This window comes from Cynocephalus volans, chromosome 10 (assembly GCF_027409185.1).
Source record: "Cynocephalus volans isolate mCynVol1 chromosome 10, mCynVol1.pri, whole genome shotgun sequence".
Lineage (NCBI taxonomy): Eukaryota > Metazoa > Chordata > Mammalia > Dermoptera > Cynocephalidae > Cynocephalus > Cynocephalus volans.
In genome coordinates, this window is record NC_084469.1 from 89080816 (window position 1) to 89104297 (window position 23482).

At 54.0% G+C, this 23482-nt stretch overlaps 1 protein-coding gene across 2 annotated transcripts; it reads left to right on the plus strand.

The window, feature by feature from the left end:
• The first annotated feature begins 7512 nt into the window (after window positions 1-7512).
• On the plus strand, window positions 7513-22213 carry KCTD15 (potassium channel tetramerization domain containing 15). Of its 2 annotated transcripts, none has more exons than XM_063112711.1 (7): window positions 7513-7565; window positions 10142-10236; window positions 11961-12053; window positions 12683-12858; window positions 17790-17934; window positions 20424-20729; window positions 21916-22213. In XM_063112711.1, the coding sequence occupies exons 3-7, from the start codon at window positions 11988-11990 to the stop codon at window positions 22072-22074; spliced, it is 852 nt and encodes a 283-aa protein (XP_062968781.1). In that variant the 5' UTR covers window positions 7513-7565; window positions 10142-10236; window positions 11961-11987; the 3' UTR covers window positions 22075-22213. The 2 variants fall into 2 exon arrangements, with proteins under 2 accessions (XP_062968781.1, XP_062968780.1); XM_063112710.1 differs by lacking the exon at window positions 7513-7565 and adding an exon at window positions 8398-8461.
• Window positions 22214-23482: the final 1269 nt, after the last annotated feature.

A 23482-nucleotide genomic window follows, 5' to 3' on the forward strand; every position in this document is an offset into this window, starting at 1 on the left:
GATTCCAGGCCTTTGCAGTAGCCAGACAAATTGGCGTAGTTGGGCAGGATTACACCACATTTGGCGAAGCCTGCGACAGGACTCTGAGCAGATACAGGAGCCTAAAGCCCTTGGAAGAAGTAGGAAATGTGACTATTTGTGAATATGCTGTGCCCTATGGCCACCTTTCTGTTGACCGGGACCTGGTTGCTGCACACTGTACTGCAAGGAAGCATAGACCAGGTACTATGGCAGAAAACCCCTTGGAAGGGGGAAGAAATGTGGCTGTCTTTGAGCATGTGGTGCCCAGTGGCTACTTTTCTGCTGACTGGAGCCTGGCTGCTACTCACTCTGCTGCAAGTTGATCAAGATTTGAAGCGGAAAGCAGAGTTGTTGGCGGATGATGTGCAACTACTGGCAATTTCAAAGCAGAAAGAAGAGTTGTTGGAAGTGCAGATAGATGTCCTGGAGGATGACGTGCAGCGACTGGCCATTCCTGCTCCTCACACCAGGGAAGACGACCAACACAATGGTGAGTTGGGGGAAACCATGCATCTACAGGCATGACCTGTTGTGCACAAGAAATTGAGACACAAGCAGCCTATGGGACCGGACAGACAACAAGTGGGCGATCCACAGGTGACCCAGTTCACTACCTATGTCCCATATACCCAGGTTGAAGTGGTTGATTTGGGAAGACAGTTCAGGCAGAAACATGGGGAGCCCCTGGCTGCTTGGCTGTTGCGGTTATGGGACCTAGGGGTGGACAGTGTGATGTGCTCTGGTGAGGAGGTGGAGAAATTGGCCTCCATCACCATGCTCCCATTCCTGAGGCAGTGGCTGCAGAATAGCTGCAGATATGCATCTGGACAAGGTAATCACTCCTTGATGGACTGGGTGAGTGCAGCTGCCCAAACCATGTGGGAAAATGCTGGAGAACTGCCCAAGATTGTGAGTAAATGGCAAATGTACGCTTAGTTAGCGCAAATAATTCGGGAGCTGGGAATGCGGCAGTCCATGTTTAATGTGAACACTTGTGGCCCAGACAATGAAAACTTTACATGCAGCATGAAAGACATAGTGCTGCAGAATGCCCCAGCAACATCCTTTGGGTCACCGATGGCCATACTGGCCTCATACATTGGTTGTCCTATACATGAGCTAACGACCATGATAGCCAGCTTGGGTGAAGTAGAGGATAGCAGACAAGCAAAAGGGGCCCGAAATGTGGCTAAGACCAAACCCCTAAGAAATACTCGGGATTTTATCCCAAAGGGACCAAGCAAGACTAGCCGTAAGTGGATGTGGCTTGACTTGCTTGCAGCAGGGGTTGATAAAAAGAAAATTGACCGGCAGCCAAATGTAGTCCTGTTTGCCTTGTGGAAGCAATTGCGCCCTGAACAGTGTTTCACCAAATGTTGGGAAACAGGTAGCAAGGTACACTCAGTGGATTTAAAGGACTTTTTGGTTGCTCCCAAGGAGGTGGATGAACTGTTCCATTCTGATTAGGGAGCAGGCCAAGGTACTCATCTTTTGGGGGCAGGCGAGGACTGGAGGCTTCATGCTGAATTGGCAATATATAGGTCGAGGACAAATGTCCAGAGTGTTTTGGCATTGGTGGATACAGGTGCAAAATGCAGCCTGATATATGGCAATCCCAATAAGTTTCCAGGGCCACAGTTTTTATAGATAGCTATGGAGGACATACTACTGAGGTCAAAGCTGTGTCATTGCCATTGGGCATAGGAAGACTACCTTCTTGTGTATATACTGTATATGTATCTCCTGTAGCTGAATACATCTTGGGTATTGATGTACTTTATGTTTTGCACCTGCAAACAACAGTTGGAGAGTTTCAGCTGTGAATACGGACAGTAAAGCCTGTGTTATGAGGATATGCTAAACATGACCTACAGGTGTTACCCAAGCCAAGATGTGTAGCTAATTTAAAGCAGCATCACCTACCAAGAGGACATGCAGAGATAAGTGCCACTATATTGGAATTAGAGAAAGTTGGCAGTATTCATCCAGCTCAGAGCCCATTTTATGCTCCGGTATGGCCAGTGAAAAAGACTGATGGTACCTGCAGAATGACTGTAGATTATTGAGAACTGAACAAAGTAGTGCCTCCTTTGCATGCAGCCGTGCCTACAGTTCATGACTTGATGGATCAGCTGATGACTCAGCTGGGGACTTACTATGTATTGGACCTTGCAAATGCTTTTTTCTCCATTCCAATCTCAGCTGATCACCAAGATCAGTTTGCCTTCATGTGGGAAGAAAGACAGTGGACCTTTCAAGTATTGCCCCAAGGTTATCTGCATAGCCCAACCATCTGTCATGGTTTGGTGGGTGGGGACCTAGCCAAGTGGACTAGGACCAGCACAGTTACAATATTTCACTACATTGATGACGTGTTACTAACCTCTGATTCTCTTGCAGATTTAACCCAGGCAGCTCCAACACTGCTAAGGCATTTGGAACAATGTGGGTGGGCTGTGAACACAGCCAAAGTGCAAGGACCTGGGCTGTCAGTCAAATTCCTGGGAATGGTCTGGTCAGGTAAGATGAGGATCAACCTAGAAGCTATTATAGATAAGATACAGGCATACCCTTGACTCACAATGGTAGCTCTGCTACAGACATATTTGGGACTTTTGGGGTATTGGAGAGCTTTTGTACCCTATATAGCTCAAATGGTACACCCACCATATGCATTGACAAAGAAAGGAGCCCTCTGGGATTGGACTGAGGAAGTAGAACAAGCCTACTGGGCTACAAAAAGGGCAATACAGCAAGTACAAGCTTTACAAGTGGCCAACCCCACTAAGCCTTTTGAGTTAGATATACATATAACCCAGGAGGGGTTAGGATGGGGTTTGTGGCAGAGACAAGACTGATTCTGAACACCTATAGGATTCTGGTCTCAGCTCTGGAAGGGCGCTGAAGTGCGCTACACCCTAATAGAAAAGCAGTTAGCAGCTGTGTATTCTGCCTTGATAGCCACTGAAGCTATCACAGGAACTGCCAAAGTCCTAGTAAGGATGACATACCCCATAATAGGTTGGCTGTGCACATGGGCAACCAACTCTAAAATGGGTATAGCTCAGACTCCCACTTTGTCTAAATGGGGAGCATATATAGACCAAAGGAGCACAGTGTCAATGAGTCCTCTGTCCAAAGAGTTGCAAACTGTGCTAGGCCCAGTAGAGGCTGTGGAGGAAACTTTGACGCAACCCTTACTCATGGAGGTGGAGGCTACACCTTTCCATGAGGGACAGTGACCTATCACAGAGCAAGCTTGGTATACAGATGGGTCTAGCATGGGACCTTCAGCATTGTGTTCAGCCCTTAACAGATACCATGTGATATGAAAATGGTACAGGGCAAAGCAGTCAATGGGCTGAACTGAGAGCAGTATGGATGGTGATAAAGACTGAGCCTGGGCCATTAACCATCTGTACTGACAGCTGGGCTGTGTACAAATGTTTAACCCTTTGGATTTCTACTTGGAAGTATCAATGGTGGATGGTAGACCATGAACCCCTGTGGGGACAAGCTATGTGGCAAGAGTTATGGGAATTGGGGCATGAGAAAGAAGTAACTTTTTTCCATGTCACAGGACACTTCCCCTTAGCCAGTCCAGGAAATGATGAAGCCGATGCCTTGGCTAAGTGTTCTGGCTGCAGGCACTGCACCAGAGTCCCATTATCCACGTATAGTCCTGCTGAATATGTACGGAACTTCCATCAGTATGACTGCAGGATTTGCTTGGAGGATCACACCAATGGTGACTACTAACCGGACATATGCGGCTGACAGTTAAAGGACAGAACTGCAAGCCTTAAGGCATATTGAACAGACAATAGGTTATGTAAATGTAAGGGTCATTTATCCTTGCTAAGGGAACATTGCAGAAGATTCTGAAAGCTTAGATTGTACTGGGAGGGACCCTGGGTGGATTGTTGGGAAAATGGAACAATTTGGTCAGGCTCCCCTCGCCTCGGAGCCGGTTCAGATGGTTCAGGGTGGTTCGGTAACATTGTGTAGGTGGAGTACATGCACCTGCAAGGTGGCACCACTTTGGCTGGTTTTTACTGCCTTGGGCGCCTGCCCTGTGTGCCCTGTTTTTCCAGACCTGCAGCTTCCAAGGACCATGTGGCCAGTTGCCTAGTTTATAGACCTAAGTGAAGGGGTCTAGTGACCCAGCCTGGCCTGTGAAGGGTTTGTGACCCAGTCTGTGAATGGGCTTGAGGGGTCTGGGAGCTCCAGACCCAGCCCTAGCTCAACCATCGGCCCAGTCAGTGCAGAATTACCGGCAGGTAAAAGAGCCATGACAACTAGTGTGGTCACCTAGCTTTACAGCCCTTCACTAACACAGTTCAGGATAGAGGGATGAGCCCTGAGAGGAACCCAGGGAGAGTGCCCCCAAACCAGACTGCCCATACCTGTCCTTGAAGAGAATAAAACAAAACCAGCCAACACCCACTGATCTCTGCCTAGTCCCTGGCACCATGCTCAGTGGACACGTGTGGCTTCTGGTGGCCAGGAAGGCAGGGACTGACTCCAGGTGCTACAGGCCTTTCATGGCTCTCTTTAGTCTCCAGGTTTTCTGGGGTCTTAACTAGGAGGGAAGACTGGGGGGATTCCCAGGGTGCACAGGCCAAGTGAATGTCAGACTGTGAGATCCGGGCCAGGCTGGCTCAATCCTAGCCTAGACAGGGGCCATCTTTAAGCCTCAGGGTGGGCACAGACCTAGGAGGATCTGGGTTTCACCGCAGGAAGACTTGGGGGGTGGGGGAAGACAGCCCTGTCTAATACTCCACCACCACCACCCTCCGCCCCAACCACTACCAAGGTAGTAGCAGCCGGGTCCCTTAGTTTGTTCACCTGTCGGGCTGGTCACAGCCTTCCTGAGAAGGTTGTGATCAGAAGTCTCTCTGATCTCATTTTGGATTCATTTTTCCTTCCTTCCTAAGGTCCTCATTTTGAAACATAGTCTGCAAACAACAGTAACAACAAAGTACAAAATCACAGCGGAAGCCAACCTGAAACATCTGGAAACCTCCTTCAGTTCTGCGTCCATCTTGCGGATGACCTGCCTGACCTGCTGGTGTTTCACGTGAGAATGTGCAGAGGAACCTCAAAGCACACAGGTTTGAATTGCTTTTTAAACAATGTAATGGCTTAAGTGCTGGATTTAATGATAAAACAAGTTCTGATTAGACTCCCATCCAATTTCGGTCTCTTGAATTGCAGCAGTGAAACAAGATGTAGTCCACAGGATGTTTCAATATGTCTTCAGTCCTAATTATATATCTTCAATGAAAAAATGCATCACCATTGCGTTATACACCACAGATGGTTAAATGCCTATCACAGTCCGTGTCCAAGTCTCTCAATGTAAGAGATGGTTGACATTTAGTCAGGAACTTTGAAAACACTTGAGAATAAATTATGACCCAAACTTACTCTTCCTAATGACACATATAAAGTTCAGCTCTTTAATAAAAGGATTCAGGAATATGAAAACAAAGTCCCCGGCAGTATTAAAGAAATAAAGGTCCTTCAAAATGGTCAGTTCTTGTTTTGATTAAATCGTGCGTTTTTAATACAGTTGGTATAAAGTGAAACTCTTTTTAAAAAGTAAGAATTCAAAATAAAGTGGAAGATCCTATTTTCAGGGTCACCAGTACCACGGTGAGATCTGTCTCTTAAACAATGACACTTAGTATCTCTGTAGTTCCATGAATACTTTTGAAGTGTCATATTAAAACCAATCTCGTGGCCTTGAGGCAAAGAGAAGCAATTAGTCTTGGAGTTGTGAATAAATAAAAATCCATTTATACACCCGTCCTTGACATGTACCTTGCAAATCTTAGAATCTTCATCTAGTGGGAAAAGAAATGTTAAATCATGAATACCAATACTAATCACGTTGCCATGTGCCTTCCTAAAACAGTTCAGTTTATACCAATCTTTTAAGTATTAATGTATATGTATATATTCATCCACATTGAACACAAAACAAAGACTCTAGCAGCTACCTAGGAGAAGGGGAGAAAAGAGGAGTGAAGGGCACTGCGGGCGGCAAGGGCCATGACAAGCAGGTTTTTAGTGGGTCCCTGCTCCTCAAACAGGACCCTGGTCTCTTTTTCCCAAGGGCAGGAAGTTTTTGTCGGTGAAGTTGGGGGCACCCACACAAAACCTCCTCCTTTTGTGATCCCAGCCAGCATTTAAGGGGGCACTCAGGAAGTCAAAAATATTTGGACACTTGCTACACTTATTGGGGTCCTTTCCTTCATTCAACGCTGGGAGGGATGCGGTAGATGGGGAGCTTTGCTGTTCCCAGGTCCTGCAGAGCACTGGAGAGAATGGGACCGGCAGCCACGGACCTGAGCAGATCTCTCGGACCGGGCCTGTCCTGTCCTGGCCGAGCGCAGAGTGGTGCCCTTTAGCAGAAGCTGGGAGCGGGAAGCCCGGGGTTGCCAGGAACTGGGGAGTAGAGTGGGCAGCCCATGGGCCTCGCTGGAGCCACCCGCACAGATCCCTGACCTACTTCCAGGGCCCCTTTTCTGTTCTAGGAGCAGCTAAAAATCCATAAATTAAGGAAATTAACTGATGGGGCCTGCGGCATCTTTGTAAGCTATTTAAATCTATAAATTTACAACATCTTCTGCATATATCAAGTAATTGAACTAACTGCAGGGATGTAACTTTAATGAGAAAATTTCCCCCTTCTCCTGTAGTTCCAGCTCTCAAATAAATAAATAAATAAAACCTTCCCTTAGGAGGAAAGTTTCTGCTGATTCCCGCGTGGAGAAGTTACAGAACTGTGGTCCGGACGCTCTTTCCACACGCAAGGTACCCTAGTCAAGAGAGGGAGTACCCGCTTCATCCTCCCGCCCCCCGCCCCCGCTCCAGGCCACCCCGAGCGCCCCCCACCCCGGGAGTGCGGCCGCTAGAGGGCGCCAGGGCCCGAGCGCCGCTCCTGTCCGGAGCGCACCGGCCCTCCTGCCCGAGCCTGGGTCTGGCCCCGAGTCCGGGGAGCTAGGCGGGGGCGCGGTGCAGGCCGGGCGCACTGGAGGCTCCGCACGCCGTTTCCTAGGAGCTGGGAAATGGTCGAGGAGGAGGAGGGACTGGCGGAGCGCAAGGGAAAGAGGAGGAGAGGGAGGAGGACGTGGGAGAGGAGGAAGAAGGGGCAGCCGACGCGGGGACCAAGGAGAGGCGCCCCGGGCGCAGGCCTTGGTGCCGCGGGGAGTCTTGGCCGCCGACGTCTCCGTCGCGCCCGCGCGTAAAGGAAATGGCGCGTCTGGCCGCGGGCGACCGACCGGGTGCCCCCCGCCCGCCCCTCCCCTGCGGTGGCCGGCCGCGTGTCCGCAGACGTCACGGGCGGCGCTGCTCCCCGGGAGAGGGGCAGCCGGAGCCGAGACCCGGGGAGGGGGAGGGGCGGCCCCGGCCCCCGGCCCCCGGCTTCGCTCCAGCCCCGGCCGACTCGCAGCCCAGTTTCTTCTCAAGTCCCGCCCCCAGCCCCGGGCGCCGCGGCGGCGGCTGCTCTCCTCTTTGTAACCGAGGAGTCAAGAAATGTGAGAAACGTGCCCTGTGTTACTTATTTGGGAGCCGAAAATTTATGCCCAGCTGAAAGCGCCCGGGGAAATATTACATCAGATGAAATGACAATGATTAAAATCAGCCTCTCCCCCGCCCCCTCCTCGAGCCCGGAGGAGGCCCGGGCGCCGCGTGGCCGGCCGGCGGGGGGCGGGGGACTGGGCCGCGGAGGGCGCGGGGGCCTAGGCGCACCGCTCCCGGGAGGGTCCTGGCGGAGGCCCGGGCGGGAAGACGCGGGCTCCGGGAGAGGCGGGTGGGGATCGCCGGGCGAAAGGAGGAGAAACGGCGCATTTTTGTCGCCGAGCGCGGCAGGCGCGGGCGCGCGGAGCTAATTGCGACTCTAATCCTCTGCCCCGCGGCGCAGCCGAGCCCCGAGCCAGGAGTCGCCGCGCGCGCCCGCTCGCGCTCGCCGCGCTGGGTAATTTGGAGCCGGATCGCTGCCCTTTGCGTCCGGGCCGCGGCAAGGCTCGGGCTGCTGGCTGGGGTGGGGATCTGGTTTTCTTTCCAGCAATCGGGGGAGGCCGCTGGAGAGACAGGAGGGAGGAGAGGAGGTGGGAGCGGCGGGAGGGCAGCCGGAGAGCGGCGCGAAGAGGAGGAGGCGGCGGCGGCGGCCGCGAGGAGGGGAGGAGGCGAGGGGCGGGTGGGGAGGGGAGGCCCCGGCGAGCCGCGCCGCGAGGGGCCGCGCGAAGCGGGGGCCAGGGCGGGAGGGGTGGGTGGGGGGAGGGTTGGGGGCGAGAGAGAAAGTAACTCCAGGACGAGACCGGAGCGACCCGCGCAGCCAGCTTAGGCGGCCAGGCTGCGCCCGGCGCCCGAGACCGGCGGCTGCGGGGGGCGGGGGCTGCGCCCGAGCAGGATCCGCCGCTCCGGCTCCGAGGTAAGCCTAGCGCGGGCGGCCACCGCTCAGCTCTCCGCACCCCTGTCCCCAAAGTGGCTGCGGTACCGAGAAAGTCGCCCGGCTGGGGTCCAGACCTGGGTGGGGGCGGCTGCTTTGTCCCTCTGCTGGGTGGCGGGGGCTGGCGGCGTGGGGGCGCCCAGCACAAAGGCCTCGCGCGGTGGTGGGGGGGGTGGATTGCGTGCCCACGTGGGCTGGTCCTGGCCGCGGGTGGACCTTCCCCACGCGGGCTGGTTCTGAGCTTCCTGCCGCGCGGGTTGTGTGTGTGTGTGTATGTGTGTGTGTGTGTGTGTGTGTGTGTGTGTGCAGGTCCCGTACTCTGGCCCCAGTACAGGGCCGAGCGCCCTGCAGAACCGGCGAGTTTCCGGGATCAGAAACGGGCTCGTGCAATTGGGGCTTCGGGGCGCGGAGCCCGGCTTGGCGCCCAAATCAGAGAAAGAAAAAGTCTCCAACGGGACAGATGCGCGTCCTCTGACGCCCACCCCGCGAGTCCGGAACCGGGCAGGAGGGGCATGCGCGCTGTTGGTCGTCCCAGGCGCGCGGGGCTTGGGGCGGGGAGTGGGCCGTGCTGAGACCGGATCGCCGCCTCCAGAACCCTGTTGCCCGCCCGCTCCCCCTGACCTGAACGGGTCCACCGGGCACACACTTGCTAACACACACCCCCAGCCACCGCAGCCGCCGCAGCGCGTTTTTGTCCTCCTGCGGCCCCCACCCCCGACTGCAGAAAGATAAGCTTCAAGTTTTCACTCCGTGTCTCAAACGTGCATGAAGGAATTTAACTGCACGAGTGAATAACAGCATTAGTTTCAATTAATTTTTTTTAATCCCGGCAACAATAAACTTTGAGAACAAAAGCGCTTTTACGTCCTTAATTAGGCGAGCTTCCCATCTGTGGTCTCGAAGTGTCTGCCTCTTGATTTAACTTTGTCCCCGCCCCCGCCGCACACCCCTCCCCGCCCCGCCAGGCTCTCCTGGTGCCGCGACCACTCAGCCCCGCGGCGCCTACAGCCTCGGCCCAGCCGGCTTCCACCGCCCCGAAGTTCACACCGGCCCGCGGGCTTGACGGCGGGGACTGGCGCGCACCAGGTGGCCTCCGTCCGGGTCCAACCCCTGGACAATTCTGCATGCCCCTGGCACTCTCGCTCCGGGCCGGCGCCCAGGGCGCAGAGCTGAAGGGAGCTCACGAGGCGCCTTCTGTTTACCTTTTATGGTTAAAATAACAGCTTAGCAAAGAAGCGACTTCAGAAGAAGCGATTTAGTGAAATCGTCTCAAGCTGCCGCAGCTCAGCCAGTTTAATCACCCCCAGAGAGCTGAACAACTGCGAGCACAATGGGACACAAAATCATTTTGTGTGTAAATGAGCGTGGCATTCTGCTCACTTCCCCCTGCTCCCGGCGGGCGGGGCTCGGCGGCGGGTGGGCGCGGGACCCGGGTCTCCCGCCGCAGCTTGAAAAAGCGGGTCAATTTCGGGCCAGTTTGGAAACCCGCCGGCCTTCCCGCACACTGCCGTTGAGGCCCCTGCAACAGGCGGCTTGGCCAAGCCTCAAGAGGGCCGGGGCAAGCCGGGCTGGGTCGTGGGTTTGAACAGACACACCCGGCTGCTGTCGGTGGAGTGAACGTGTCTCTTACTGCACCCACTTTTCTGCTTCTGACCTTTGCAGTGGTCTCTGGGAAAGGGTCGTTGTCCTGCACAGATGTGATGTCCCAGGGAGCACTGAAGATTCGGGTCAAGGCATAAAGCCTGGGGCTTCCAATGGTGAGTTTCTGGTTTGCTGTGAACATAGGCTTGTTCTTGTGATGGAAAAGAGGCTGAGTGAAAACGGGATGGAGCAGCTTTTGTGGTGGGTGCTTGGTGTTAAGTGTCACTTTTGAGAAGTGTCCTGGTAGTAGGGAAAACATTGCGCAATCTGCTTTGATAGAATTTCAGTTGGATTCCTTCTAGTTCAGTTTATCCTCAGCTCATCTTCCTTTCTGACTCCTCCCCCAGCAGAACCTCCTAGGGCAGGACAGTCCATTCCTGAGGTCTGTTTTGGTTTCTTAAAACTTCCTTGAGATAAGTGACATGGTTTTCTTTTTTAAGCTTTCCAGTACTCAGGAATGCCAAAAGCAGGGGACAACCCTGAACAGCCAGCCTCCAGGACAATAGAAAGTAAACCTCACCCTCACCCGTTTCACGTCAGGGAACTTGCCAGGGAGAGCAAATCATAGGAGAGTACTCTTACTTAAATTTGCAGGATTTGATTCTCATTGGACCTTGGCTCATGCTTAAAAATTGAATGTTGAATTTCAGGGCACAAATTTAGATTTCAGAATTTAACTGGAAAAAGCAGTCCCTTAAGTCTCAAGAATTTCATTTGGTTGCTCTCTCAAGGGTTAAACCTGTGAGAGAGAAGTCCAGGTTAGGTTTGTGGAAGCCTGTGTGTGTCTGTGTGTGTGTGTGTGTCTGTGTGACTATTCGCTGTGCAAAGCCGCCCTCTGCTCTCCTTGAGACAGCCCCAAGTCAGTGAAAAAGGCTGTAGAAACCTGCCTTTCTCTAGACTTCCTACATAGGGCCTGCAAAGTGCCCTGGGGATGGCTTCTAGGGACTGAAGGACAATCTTATTTCAGGTGGTATAGCACAGAGGAAAGTCACTGTGCGACTCTGGGGAGGAGCAGGAGAAAGGGTCCATTTGCTGACCTGCTGGCTAGCTGTTTCCCTCTGGCCAGCTCTCTAATGCCTCAGGGGCTTGTGTTCCCAAGGGGTTCTGGAATACATTAGGCACAGACACCACCATTCTGGGGGTCTAAGGTACAGACTAGGCAAACAAAGACAGGTTTCCTTTTGCTATTGGGGACCCTAGGGGAGAGGTGGCTTCTCAAGTGACTTTTCCTCATCCCTGTGCCCTGGCTTCTACTGAAAGAGGCCTCTCTGTGTCTGGCCAATTGCAAACTGCATCTTAACACCATGGGGACAGTGTAAAGAGAGGTCCTGGGCTCCCCAGCCCATGGAGGGTGGGGAATCCTTCCTGATAACAGTCTACAAGGTTCTCTGCTGATGCCAGAGGAGACACGCTTGGTTACATGGCTCTAAACCAAAATACCAGGAAAATCAGATTTGTTCTGAAACATTGCAGGGTAATAATGGTGAGCATATGTTTCTGTACTGTCATTAGCCGAATTAGCAGACATGGAGCTGCCCAGAAAACACATGTGTGAGTGTGTGTGTGTGTGTGTGTGTGTGTGTGTGTGTGTGAGTGTGTGTGTGTGTGTGTGTGTGTGTGTGTGTGTGTGTGTGTGTGATCCGCTTTGACCAGGAGGCCTGCTTTGGGGCTTGGAGACAGAGGATAGTGGTGGGTGGAATCTGGGAGGGTTGCATGGCACGCGTGGGGTCCCAGACAGCGTGCAGAAAGGATGATTCTAAGCATCTTTAACTCTGGGAGCTCTGGCACCCACAGCTGCTGAGTAGTAAGCCCTCTCTGGTTTTGTTGGTGTTTCCCACAGATACTCTGGGCAGTGATGGAAGCCTAGATGCCTCACCGCAAGGAGCGGCCGAGCGGGTCCTCGCTTCACGCACACGGCAGCGCCGGCCCCGCGGTGAGCCTGCAGGGTGGGCTGCTGGGTCAGTGCGGGCGGCTTCCTCTCTGCCCTCTTCCCCAGTGCCTGCTCACTGGCTGCCCTTCCTTGGGGCCACAGCACTCAAGAGATGACTGTTGACTGGCTGTACGATCATGTATTTTTTCAAACAAAAATGCTCTTAATTTGATGTGAAATTTACTACATGTATAAAGCTCAACGCCTTAGGTGCTGAGGAAGTCACTAATTTAGAGGTGTCTCGTTACTGAGACAAACTTGCAAAAACCCCTGAATCCCAATTCACAAATTGGTGATTCGTTTGTCAGGGGATATTTCACATCCCACACATAAGCCTGCGACCTTTAATTAGAATTTTGCAGTTTGTTTTATGCCCCTGGAGGCTGACACCTTGAAAATTTTTTTTCTTGATTTCTTATTGCTAATAAGCATCTTTCTTTTTCCCTCTGGTACTTTGAAGAAAATGATGCAAATACACTTAATTACAGTGGTGGCCATAATTTGTCATCTGAATATGTGATCAGGCACAGGCAGAAGTGATCTGATTAGATCTGTGATCACACTCGCAATAAAGGGAGTGCACGGCTGTCTTGTGGAGAAACTCTTGTTTTCCACCTTGTTTCCATTTCCAGGAGGGAGGAAACATGTCCCGGCTGTCTCTCACCCGGTCGCCTGTGTCTCCCCTGGCTGCCCAGGGGATCCCACTGCCAGCTCAGCTCACGAAGTCCAACGCGCCTGTGCACATCGATGTAGGTGGCCACATGTACACCAGCAGCCTGGCCACGCTTACCAAGTACCCCGACTCCAGGTAAGAGCCTAGCCGCTTGAAGCACTAGGCATGTGGTGGTGAGAGGCAGCACCTGCAGCCTTCTGCCAGGATCCTGCCTCCCCTGCCAGCCCGCATGTGGGGCTCTCCAGGGCGCACCGGCTGGTGTAGACCAGGGGAATAAGGGCTGGGGAGGCTAAGTCCACCTGTTGAAGGCTGCTCTGCGCAGGGTCATATGACCCTGAGCTGGCAGAATTGGTAGTGCGAGGTGGAGCTCCTGCCTCCTAGCAGAAGCTTACAACTTGCTCAGAGCCAGCCGCACCTAAGCCTGGCCAGCAGCTATCTGGGAGTCTCACATACCTTCAGGTTCCTCTTGAGTGAGACTCAGGCCTGGCCTCTGCAGGGGATCATTCGTGAGCTATGATAAGTACATATGTCTCGGGGTCATGGGGAGCAGGAGTATTTAATCCTATCTCCTGTTCTAACCTTTGAGAAAGTGCATAAGGAGGAGCTGTAATTGGCCATGGTTGCCTGTTTGGGTGGCCACCACTGGACCCTGAGGACTAGCAGCAGGCTTCTCTTGGAGCTGGATGTTGCAGTGACTAGCTAGGAACTCCAGGACATTCAGCAATACCCAAGACTATAGATGAGCATGAGCTGCATACCCCATCAGTGGGGAAAATGCTGGTTGGGGGCTTGCAGGGTCCTCCCATGCCACTGATTTCAGAGTCCACCCTGACTCCTGGGCCTCTGGACCTGTGCAAGGTGCTAGATGCAGCCAGCTCTCCTGCCCTTGCCTCTTGGGTGTTTCCCTCCCAGGGACGGACCTGGTTTCCATGTTGGCACAGCAGCAGGTCTGACCTGAGATGGGCTGGGTCTCTGTGAGCCTCTCCTGGAGGTGACGCGGCATGCTGCTTGTTCCTGATGCAGTGAGGCGGCCACCACTCTCTCTGGGTCCACCGAGGGCATGCAGTGGGAGGGCCAAGACTACAGGGTATCACCTCTGTTTTATACATTTAAAATAGCAAGAGGAATTAATTCTCCAGACACCAAGGGATCGTCTCAGGGGAGCTGGCATGTCAGGCCACTTCAGTGCCGGTGTGCTTGCTCAGAGCAGGGAGGATTATATACATGGAGGTGGCTGCTTTTGGAGCTTGTTGAGAGCTGGAGCCACCCACAGGGGCAGGAATGTCCCTGGAGGAGGGAACACTGGAGGTGGATGTGGCATCCAGTTCAGAATTTGGGGAGTCTGGGGTACAGGTGGCAGTTGAGGCTTCATTCCCTCAGTCTGGCAGACTAGGCCTAGGGCCTTTGTGAACTTGGGCTTCGGGGAGGCAGGAGCCATGAGGCCACGTCAGCAGTGTCGGCCCATGCACTTGTTTGCAGAGCCCTGTCTGAGGTGGGAGATGTATTCTGCTTATTTAATTTCAATTTTGCCTTCTGTGGCATTCCCGAGTTGCTTGAGATAGATCATCTGTTAATCGGTTGATGACGTTTGTGAGGGAAATTCATAAAACCTTTGCCCACAACCCTCTCTGAAGAGTGTTTCCTGAAATCTGGAGTAATCACAGCCCAGACTGGAGGGGGAAGGGAGGTGGCCTCGCCATTCTTGTCTTCGGGCTGCTGCTTGGGCACAGGAGGGCAGGGGGCCATCTTGCCCTTGCAGGCCCCAGGCACGGCTCATCCTCACCCCTCACCCTGCTTTGCGGTGGCCCTGTGATCTGGCATGTGGGACCCTCAACCGGCAGGATGTGCACAGAGAGGGTAGCAGCCTGCATTCTTTCCCAGGGCTGGGGCTCAAGATGAATCTGTTGCTGTGCCTGGATGGCTTCTGGCAGTGGGAGGGCTATTAGAGACCAGGGGGTAGTGTGACCTGCAGGACAGTCAGGGGACATGGTGTCAGATGGGGCCTGAGAAGTAGGTTGGGCAGCTGTGCTGGCAAGACCCCTCAGATCTCTCTAATCTTTTTAGTGGGTTATTACAATGTAAAAACTGTTTTTGCCCATTCTGGAAAAGATTGATCCCTCACCCAGTGTCACTGATGTATGAGTCACCTACAGATGGAGAATGAAAAATGCTAAGGTCCCCCAAGGGGTTTCTGGGTGTCAGCAATGTCCCACCCTGGCCTATGCTGTGAGAGCCATACCCTCGGGCCCCTGTGCCCATAGAACTGTGCCTGGGCTTCTGGTTCTGGGTAGCCTGGGTACTGGAGAGCCTGGTGCCGGTGCCGCCTCTGGTCTGCCCAGGAGCAGCCGTTGGTTCTCAACCAGAACCAGCCGAGCATGGTGGCCTGGGGCTGGGAGTGGGCTCCCTGGGTCTGCACTCACTGTGTTCTGCCTGCTGGATGGCATGTAGCTGCTGCCATCACAGCCCCACTCTGGCATTTCACCCTGGCTGTTGGAAGCAACAAATGAAGGTGGCCAAGAGCTTTGGAACTAATAAAACCTTGTGTCAAAACAGCCAGGAAAGTGGAACCTGGGCTTAAAAAAAGTAGATGAAGACTGGCATGATCCTCCATTTGTACGCACAGGCAGGGTGCTGAGACTGTGTCTTCTCTGCCCCTGAGGGTCCCAGATGCCAAAAGTGTGGACTGGCCAGCTTATTCTGTGGAGGACTTTTGAAGTTGGCTCCTCTAACCCTGCAGACTCCCTCAGGGTGGCTCGCGGCCGGTTTCTGCAGGTGTCCTGTAGAACCACTGAGAGAACCCTGGAGGAACCCAGGAGGTCATGGCAGCGGCTGCCTCTTAACACCCTGCAAGTGGCTGGGGGTTCCTTCATGGCAATTGTCTTAACCTTCTCCCAATCAGCTCACATCCTTGGTAGCCTTGGACCCTAAGGGCATGAAAGGCCTTTGTCCTGGGAGAAGCTATACTGCTGCCATTTGATCCTGGAACAAACACTGAACTGTGGAAATCTCTAGAACCATCCAGTCCCGAAATAAGGCAGATTGAGAACTTTGAGACAATAAGACAGCCTCAAACCCATCCAGCCCTGGAACATGGGTAGATTGGGGTACTCTAGACCAACAGGATGGTCCAGAGCCTCAGCCAGCTCTGATGTCAGAGAGATTTGGAACTCAGCCAGGCTTAGGATGTTGCTTGCTGCACAGTGTTTGAGCTCAGCTGGGAGGGGTGGGGAACATTCCCTGGGAGCTGAGGCTTTGGATTTGCTGACTCACCTGTGGATGTGGCTTTTGCTTCTTCCTGCTGGTGCCCCATGGCACCTGGCAGCCTTGCTCACTCCCATCTGTTTCCAGGGATGCTGGGTGGCCCTCACTCTGACATCTGAATGCCCAGGCTCTGCTGGGCCAGGTCTTGGAGGCTTTGAAAGCTGGAACAAGCCGTGGAACCCACAACTCTTTCCAACAGGGGCTGTGTCCACCAGTGCCATTGTCACCAGGCCTGGGGGATTAATAGGGCTCAGTGGCCTTTGAGGCCAGGCCACCAGAGCATAAAGATGGTGTAGATGGGAGGCCCTAAAAGGGCCTCTGCAGGCTCTAACCCCCTCAGCTTCTGCCCAGCTAATGTGCTCTGGCTGCACAATGGCAGTTGTGTAGCAGGGCCTTGGGAGTGGCCAACTTGAAGTGTGCAGAAAGGTGTGCTGCTGGCGGGACAGGGGAGCACCCATTGAGGGGGCCTTGCTGGTGCAGGCAGAAAGTGAGGGGGCTTAGGCACTGGCTTGTGTGCAGGCTGGTGTGGAAGACCTGGAGCCCAGGTCAGGGCTACCCTTCTCCCAGGCTGTGCAAGCTGCCACCTTGGTAGGGTCTAGCTGGGCATGAGTGTGTGGCCCTGCCTGCTGAAGGATGTCTGGTGGTGCTGTCATTGGGGAGATGCTGCTGACCTCCCACCAGTTCCCAAGCCAAACTCTTGGCTGCCCCCATCCCTCTTTGGAGCTCCTAACTATCCTCAGCTCTGCCTGGGGTCTGCAAGGGCAGTTAGTCAAACCAGAACCTGCTGCCCTGAGCGTTGGGGAGGCACCAGCCTTGGCTCTGAGGCCTGGTTCCTTCTTCCTGGAGTGGATAGGGACAGTCATCAGGGGCTCCCAAAGAGCTTCTTACAGGTCATGCATTTATTAGAACCACTGCCCTTCAGAGGATAGGGTGCTGGCACCTGACTTTCCTCCTAATGGCTCCCCACCGCCAGGTGTTCACGTACTCTGACATGTGCAAATGTGTGCACAGTCGCATGGTTTCTGTGTGTGTATACACTGTGGCATGTGCGCGTTCATGTGCTGTGGCACAGACACATGTTCACGTGCTGTGGTGTTTGTGAAAGTGTACTGCTGCGAGTATGTGCTGTGGCACACACATGCCGTCCCTCCTGTCTGCCTCTGTTTCTCCCCTATGGCTCCTTGAGTGAGTGCCTGAGGGGTGTTTGTGACTTCATGTCTATAGGTAGCTTGTGTGAGCTAGTGTGTATCCTTTGCCCAGATGTGGGTCTGCCTGAGATTTGTATGTTGGGAGGGAGGGGAAGCATGTGACCCTGCGCCTGTTGCTTAGGTGTGTCACGTCGAATGCTCATTGACATTGGTTAGGTGGGAAGGATGGTGTCACCAAAGACTGTCTTGGCTGGTATACATATGTTCACCAGGTATGTGGGTGCTGGCTGGCATATTGATGTGCATTTTCTGGGTGGGTCTGTCTGGTGAGGGTGTGTGAACCAGGTCTGTGACTGGCTGGTTTGTGTGCGTGGGGCATGGTGGCTATGTCTGCGTCCTGCTGTAGTTTACCAGGCCTGTAACAAGTGTCAGCGGGCTGGTGTGTACAGATGGGTGTGTCCCTCTCTTGCTGTGATTTGTGAGTGTAGGTGGGGTGTGTGGTACGTCCTGGCTGTGACTTGGCTGTCTTAGGTGTGTGCTAACATCTGTCAAGCCTGGTATAGTCCCAGAGTCACCCATGGGAGGCCCTGAGGAGTGGGGGTAGGCAGGTGCACTCAGCTCCTTCCTTCATATTCCCACTTTGCCTGTCTCTCCCAGGATAAGTCGCCTCTTTAATGGCACTGAACCCATCGTCCTGGACAGTTTGAAGCAACATTATTTCATCGACCGGGATGGGGAGATTTTCCGCTATGTCCTAAGCTTCTTGCGGACGTCCAAACTGCTGCTCCCGGATGACTTCAAGGTAAGTCCACGGCCGGCAGCTCCCCTGCGCTGCCTATGCGAGGGCATTACACAGGGGACGCTGTGACTTAATAAATGGGCCCGTGGTCGTCATGGCAACCATAAAAAGTTAAATGATGAAGCCGAGGGCTAAATCAGTTTTTCTAAACTAATTTTGTTTTCTCACATTTTTAGCTTATTTATCAGGGTGTAACAACAGTTAAGCTGCAGCACTTACCCAGTTTAATGTCTGTTGTGTTTAAGGGCTGTTGTGTGCTGCAGTTATAGGAGTTAGAGGTTCATAAATCTGTTCCTTGTTGGCAATTTACAGGGGGAAAACCCCCTGATGATCCAAACAGAAACCATTTAAACAGAAGGTTACTTCCCAGGTCTGAGGGCAGCTGACTGGTTCCGTGTCCTGCCTCGTTGCTGAGACTTTTGTGGCAGCAGGGATCCTGGGACGAGGGAAACACAGGCCTGGACTGCCTTGGCTCCTACTAACAAATGTCTGTCCTTCCTTTCTTTCTTCCTGAGCTACTCAGAGGCCCAGTAACCCTGGGGCTCTTTTGTCCTTTGTCCTACTTAGTTACTGAGTACTAACAACTGAACTTGAGCTGAAAATCCAGTGAAACAGAAGGCAGACATAGGCCTTGCCCCATCACACTTACAGTCTAGCAGGAAGACATGTTGAACTTGAACTCTGTGGAGGCAAAAGCTTCAGAGAAATAGAGAGTATCATGAGAATGAACAACATGGAACCTGGCCCAGATAAACAGCATTTATCTGGGTGTTGAAGGAGGAATGGGGGCAGATTTAAGTGTGAGGGCCTTGGTGAGGGCATGAGGGTGGCAAAGGCTTCATACATTCCAGAACTGGAGAGAAGGTGTTGAGCCTGGGGCCTTTATGACCTAGGAGGGGAAGAACAGGAGGGGTGACTGGTGTTAGGACCTTGCTAGTGGCTCAGCATTTGGCATTTCCCCCTTAATGCGGTGGAAGAGTTGTGAGCAGGGGAAGAATGATCAGATTTGCAAATTGGAAAGATCACACTGGCTGTTGTGTGGAAAGGGATGCAGGCAGGGTGGGAGTGGGTGCAGGAGGCCAGTTATGGATGAGCCCACTTCCCCAGGCCAAGGGAGATTTGCTGGAGACTTTGGATCAGAGTAGAGAAAGAGAAGATGGGGTAGAGCAGCTTGACTAGGAAGAGCTGCAAAAGCACATGGGTGTAGGTTGTTGGGGGTAGGAGGACTCTCAAGGACTCTCCTGGCTTGTGGCTTGAGTCCTGAGTCAATTGATGAGTGGAGGCCCAGGGAACAGGCTGGGAGAGTGTCACAACTGGCTCCTGCATAGAAGAGCTGGTGGGGCATTAGGTGGAGACATTCTAGGCCCTGAGTAAAGGTGGGGTCATTTGGCATGCAGGTGCCACTTAAAACCTTGGGAAGGGGCAAGAGTTGGGACAGCAGAGGCCCAGGGTAGAGCCCTTGCAGAGGAGCAGGATGGGTCCCTGACCGATGTCAGGTCTACAGTGGGGGTTAGAACTTGCGTCCCTAGGGGCAGTTCCAAAGGCCAGGGCCAGCAGGTGGAAGGGACTTAGGGCCTGTAGGGTGGGCGCTGCTTTAGGGGTTGGGCTTCCTTGCCTTTCCCCCAGGGGCCCTCAAGCTCACCAACTGGAATTGCGTTGAGCCTCAAGGGTTGACATGAGTCATGGGCCCTCGGCCACTAGGGGCTGGGATGGGTATGGGTGGGCACGTGTGTGACCAGGGCACAGACAGATATCAGCGCATGAGGGACAGCTTGTGTGACCCACTCAGCCTGGGAGTCGGCTGCCTGGCAAGGGGTACGTTTCTTCTCCCCAGACACCTCATTACACTCTGCCTGCTTGGGTAGAGGCAGAGCCGGGCATGTGGCAGATTGTGTGTACTTTAACCCTCACTCCTCTTCTCTGAGCTGGGTATATACATCCATTTTATAAATGAAGAAGCAGAGTCAGAGAAGATCAGTGACTGAGGTTCAGAGGTCTGAGGGCTGGTAGATGATGAAGCTGAAAATCCAACCCAGGCAGGTCTAGTTGCAGATGAACTATTTTGCCTCCCGTCTGAGCTGTGAGCTCCTCCAGGGTGGGTGACAGAGGGGCTGCCCTGTGCCCAGCAGAATCTCTTCTCTTGGTGGGATTCTAAGAAGGCAGCAGATCCCCAGGCATAGGTACAGCCTTTGGCACCCCTAATGTAGCTTCCGGGTCTTTCCAGGAGGCATGAAGCTACTCTGGTGCTTGAGGCCAAATGGAAAGGCTGGGGATCTGGCACAGTGCATGCCAGCGGCTGCCCTTGGGTCAAGGCTAGATTTTTTATGCTTGCACACACGCCTTATCTACCCCATCTGTAGAATGGGGACAGCCATCCCAGTCTGCATTGGGCCCTGGGGGTCGCAGTTCCCGGCGGAATTGGGAGAGGAGGCCACCAGTGTTGGAAGGGGCAGACCCCTGCCTCCCCCGACCCGGTGTGCGCCTGTCCACAGGACTTCAGCCTGCTGTACGAGGAGGCGCGGTACTACCAGCTGCAGCCCATGGTGCGTGAGCTGGAGCGCTGGCAGCAGGAGCAGGAGCAGCGGCGCCGCAGCCGAGCGTGCGACTGCCTGGTAGTGCGCGTCACGCCCGACCTGGGCGAGCGGATCGCGCTCAGTGGCGAGAAGGCCCTCATCGAGGAGGTCTTCCCCGAGACCGGGGACGTCATGTGCAACTCCGTCAACGCCGGCTGGAACCAGGACCCCACGCACGTCATCCGCTTCCCGCTCAACGGCTACTGCCGGCTCAACTCGGTGCAGGTGAGGGCTGCGTGCCTCCCCCAGCCTCCCCTGAGCCTTCCGGCCACGGAGCGAGATGGAGGGAGGCACCGGTCCCTGCAACGGCGAAGCCCTCCCGTGCCATCCTACAGAAAAGGCAACAATGTGTCGATGCATAATTTATGTCCTGCTCATAATTAAATGATGGCGCCTGGGGATGGACTTAAAAAAATTGATCCGTACTTTTTTTTTTTTTCCAAAAGGATGTTCTATAAAAATGGCCCAGAGTATTTTCAACAAAGTGCACTTTATTTGACACCCAGAGTCTGACTGTGGATTCAAACTAAATGCAGGCAGCAGAAGAGGCAGGACAGAGGCGAAGGAGAGGTGGCCTGGAGTTACTTTTTTATCCTGCTGACCTGGGGGCTTGGGCACCCAACAGCTGTTCACAGTGTTTCTGGACTAGCTTTTCTGGATGGGTGTTAAGAATTGGGAAGCCCAAAATGAAGTGAGGGCCTATTTTCCAACAACTCTTCCCAGACCCAAGAGTAGACTCATATTTCGGAGTTAGGGCAGAATGGACTTTGGGAGAAGTTTCCCACATGCACGCATTCCGCAGGCTGTCAGTCAGAATGTGCTAGTTGCAGGACACAGGTGTCAGACACAGTGACCAGACCCCACTCTGAGGCACACACCCATGTGGACATGGAGGCCTACAGAGGCTCAAACACCGAGATAACCCCTTCTTTTTCTCTCCACCCCAAGTTCCCTTGAACTGATGAACCCCCGGGCCTCAAACCATCTGGGACTCACAGCTCAGGGAGGCAGGTGGCTGCCTAGGGGCTCTCCATTATTGGCGCAGGGCTCAGGAAAGGGATACCTGGGATCATGTGTCTGGAGAGAGGGGCAGGTTACACCCTAGGGAAGGGGCCCAAAGGCTCTTTTTGCACCCCACCCAAGTCAAGTCTGTGGACCCCTGAAGGCAGCAGGGGGTGGCCTGGGTGGAGTAGCCCACCTGGGTTTGGTAACTCGGGGCCCCTGGGCCTGGCTGCTCCTGTTCCTCCTGTGGTGGAACCCAACTGGTGGTTCTGGAGTGCCTTTTGTTGGTGAGCAAGAGTGAGATCTTAACAGAAGGTAGCTTACTCTGACTGGCACCCACCTGCCCACCAGGCCAAGCCAGGCAAACTCTTGCAGCTGGGCATTGCTGACCTCTCTTTCTTCACCACAGGTCCTGGAGAGGCTGTTCCAGAGGGGTTTCAGTGTGGCTGCATCCTGCGGGGGGGGCGTGGACTCCTCCCAGTTCAGCGAGTACGTGCTTTGCCGGGAGGAGCGGCGGCCGCAGCCCACCCCCACTGCCGTCCGGATAAAGCAGGAGCCCCTGGACTAGGCCCTGCCTCAGTGCCCACCTGAGGCCCCTTGGCCCTGGGGACACCCCAGGGACCTGGAAACAGTGCTGGGGAGTTCTGCCTGTGCGTGCTTAGCAGCGGCCATGAGACTGAGCATGGGCTGGAGGGTCCAAAGCCAGCCCAGGGAGCACCAGGGCTCTAGGTGTCATGGCAACAGAATGTGGGATGCTGGAGGCATGCCCACTGAAGGACTGTTGATGTGACCTGAAGATGCTGTGGTGGGAACTCCGCTGCCAGCTCTCCTAGCCCCGCTGCTCCCCAGCTTGGTGCAGCATTCTCTGGGGCACTGGAGCCTGCCGAAGCAGGATGAGCAGAGGCGTCCCCAGCTACGCCTGTGGAACTGTTTATCCTTTTCCACGCGTGGCAGACTTATGGTGGGTCTCCTTGCATCAGAGATGGCTTATTTTTCTACAGTATTTAAAACAGAACTAACTGTAACTGCACAAGTCAGAGAGGCTGATGAGGACCAATGCTTCTTTATCTGGTGCTCAGTTCTCAGTCGGATGTGTAGCATGCCCGCATGGTGGGTGAGCTGCCAGGCCCTCCAGCCCAGGACAGATGCGGGGATGATGGTGCTGTAAGAGCCAAAGCACGGTGCCCAGGGGGCAGGGCTGCTGGGAGGAGGGCGGCATGGGTGTGGGGGCTGGATGGCTCTGTAACCATCTGAGACTCACCTTTGCTGTTGCCAGGACTCAAGCTGCACTTGGTGGGTCAGGTGACCTGCTAATGCGCAGGGGCTCCCAGTCCTGTGTGCAAGTACTCACACCTGGGCTCCTGGGGAAGTCTCTCCCCACCCAGACCAGCCACGAGGCTGCACCTTACCTCAGGAATGGGCCCCATGTGGAGGGCCCATCTGTCAGCAGTGTCCTCTGGGTCCTCAGCTCAGGGAGCCATCCCCAGCTCCACTTTCCCACACTAATATGCACACTGACTTTTAATTAAACTTGTTACACTAGTCTGCCAACAAGACCCAGACACATGCATACCTGGCACTCTTGACCCAAAATTCAAACAAGGTTGACTCGGAGAGATCATCACAGACTTGCTGACCCCCAGACAACAGGCCCAAAGATGGACACCCCACAGCCTTGTCAAACTTCCCCATGCGCTGGCTCTTCTGGGGTGGAGAAACTGCAGAGAAGTGGGTGGGCGCCCCCGCTGGCACTACCCTGTGTACAATGCCTGTAGACTTGTATATGACTCCTTTAATATTGTAAAGATGCTGATGTACAATTGTTGTGTGTTTGTGTAAACACATTACATTCCTAGTTCATGCCATAAATGATTCTCTAAAGCAAAAGACTGAGGCTCCATCCTGTGCAGAAGCAGCAGCTGGATTCCTGCATTTGATGTTGTGCCAGGGAGGTTTGGGGTGGAATCCCTCCCTTG